We start from the raw sequence: 2,228 nt of genomic DNA on the forward strand, positions 1-2,228 counted from the left end.
ACTGGCCAAGATGATAGAAGTTGTGTGAAATGTGAAAATGTTCGTATGTTTGACTGAGCGAGTATACAATGCTGCAAGCATGTTTAGGCTGGATAGTAGTCAAGTGGAAAGATAAGAACTTTCGTTGCATGACCCTCTAAAGACAATAATGGCAAACACTATACTATGCCTCTCGCTACTTTAGTCATATAAGTTGATTTCAGCCATGTTATTAGAGCAATGCTCAAAAATCCTGTATATTTTTCATCAGACACAGTTGCTAGTACACCGTCGTAACCATCTATCTTGTAAAATGGTAGGAACGGCCAGTAGGAGGTGGATGTGGGTAATATATTTTGAACAACGATGTCTATCTCGTCCACGAAGCTGGGTGAGCTTGAGGGACACTAAACGAGTTCAATAGAACTTGTTTAGTTTGTTGGAAGGTAGATACAGGCATACTTGACGAAAAAGGCAGGTGGTGGGATAGTCTGCGCGCGACTGGGTGGCGTAGAGGTTCCGAGCATTCCTTATGTTACAAGAGCTATATAGAAACAATAAGAAAGTTAGTTAGTACTCGTTAAATGACAGTTAAGTCAGGCTAACCTGTAAAATGGAGGGAAGGGCCAGTAGGAGGTAAACATGAGTACAACTTTGCACAACGAAGACTATCCATGTCCGCGATGCCGGAAAAGATTGACAGACACTAAACAGATTCAAACGAATTCGTTTAGTTTGTTGGAAGGTACATAAATGCAGATGTTTGATGCAAAAAGGCAGGTGGTGTTATGGTTTAAGCGCAACGAAGACTATCCATGTCCGTGATGCCGGAAAAGATTGACGGACACTAAACAGATTCAAACGAATTTGTTTAGTTTGTTGGAAGGTACATAAATGCAGATGTTTGACGCAAAAAGGCAGGTGCTGTTATGGTTTAAGCGCAAATGGGCGGCATAGAAGTTCCGAGTATCCAGTAGGCTACAAAAGCTTTAGAAACATCGAGTTCAAAGACAGGAAGGTGAGCTAATTGCAGGAAGGGCCAATAGGAGGTGAACATGGGCAAGACTTTGCACAACAACGACTATCCATGTGTCCACGACGCCGGGAAAGCACAAGGGACGCTAAACGAGCTCAAACGAACTCATTTGGTTTGTTGGAGGGTAGATAATGGCATCGATTTGATGAAAAAAAGGTGGGTGGTGGCATTGGTTTGAGAGCGACTGGGCGGAGCAGAAGAACCGAGTATCCAATAGGCTACAAAAGTTACAGAAATGACAAACAAGTTAGTTAGGATATGTTTAATGGCCAAGGAAGGTGGGCTAACCTTTACAATCGCAAGAACGGTTAGCAGGAAGAGGGTGTGTGCAATATTGTTGAAAAATTGTGAATCCCGCAACCAAGAAAGTCATGGAGACACCAAATGAGTTCAAACGAACTCGTTTGGTAGCCAGGAAGGTAGATTGACGCATAGGAATGAAACAGAAAGTGGGGTGGGAGTATGGTTAAAATGCGACGGGGCGGCATAGACGTTGTGCAGAACATGTGGGCTAGAAGAGCTATATATGCAACAAACGAAGTAGTTAAGACTTGTTTAAAGAAAGGAAGGAAGGTGGACGAACCTTCGAAAACGCGGAAACGGTTAGCAGGAGGAGGGGGCAGGCAAGAAGGTTGGTTTCACGACTATCTGCGCTTCTGCGCATCTAAGAAAGTTGAGGAGACACTAAACGAGTTCAAACGAACTTGTTTAGTGTATAAGAAATCAGATGAACTGGCGGGCTTCAAAGAGAAAGGCGGTTAGGAGGATGGTTGAGAAGTGAGTGGGCGCTGTCAACATACCTGGCATCACCATGACGAAAGGTAAGCCTGCAAGAGGTGTGGCAAGACCGTTGTGCGCGAAGTGTTTGGACTGGCCAAGATGACAGCGAGCGTGCAGATATGTCATCTTGATCTGCAAGACGAATGTCATAGATACGATGCACTCAGATGTTTGGGCTGGCCAAGACGTCAAAGAGCATGCAACAAAGCTTGGTGGGTTGTTGCACTTGAAGCGTTTGGACTGGCCAAGACGTCAACGAGCGCACAGAAGAGAGGAGGGAGACGTGGGAAGTTCAAGTTAAACTTCGCACAGCCTTGGCGAGAAGAGCAAGATTCTATGATGCACGAACGTTTCCCGATCGTTTGATGGGGGGAAGTTTCGTGTGTCATCGATCCATCGTAGCCATCAATCTTGCCAAGGCTGTGCAAGTGAA

The 2,228-nt window shown here is 44.9% G+C and overlaps 2 protein-coding genes across 2 annotated transcripts in view; one reads left to right on the forward strand and one right to left on the reverse strand.

The window, feature by feature from the left end:
- Positions 1–158: 158 nt before the first annotated feature.
- Positions 159–506, reverse strand: LACBIDRAFT_296499 (uncharacterized protein; the record flags this gene model as incomplete). The annotated part of the gene is made up of 2 exons (XM_001880439.1): positions 159–386; positions 438–506. The coding sequence occupies 2 exons, from the start codon at positions 504–506 to the stop codon at positions 159–161; spliced, it is 297 nt and encodes a 98-aa protein (XP_001880474.1).
- A 1,320-nt stretch (positions 507–1,826) lies between these two features.
- Positions 1,827–2,228, forward strand: part of LACBIDRAFT_326547 (uncharacterized protein) — a gene marked incomplete at both ends in the record, with an annotated part of 1,539 nt that continues 1,137 nt past the window's right edge. Inside the window, 2 exons of the mRNA XM_001880201.1 lie at positions 1,827–1,836; positions 1,948–2,007. Coding sequence (XP_001880236.1) covers positions 1,827–1,836; positions 1,948–2,007 — 70 coding nt within the window. The remainder of the gene's footprint in view (positions 1,837–1,947; positions 2,008–2,228) is intronic.

Source organism: Laccaria bicolor, genomic scaffold (assembly GCF_000143565.1).
Source record: "Laccaria bicolor S238N-H82 LACBIscaffold_10 genomic scaffold, whole genome shotgun sequence".
NCBI lineage: Eukaryota > Fungi > Basidiomycota > Agaricomycetes > Agaricales > Hydnangiaceae > Laccaria > Laccaria bicolor.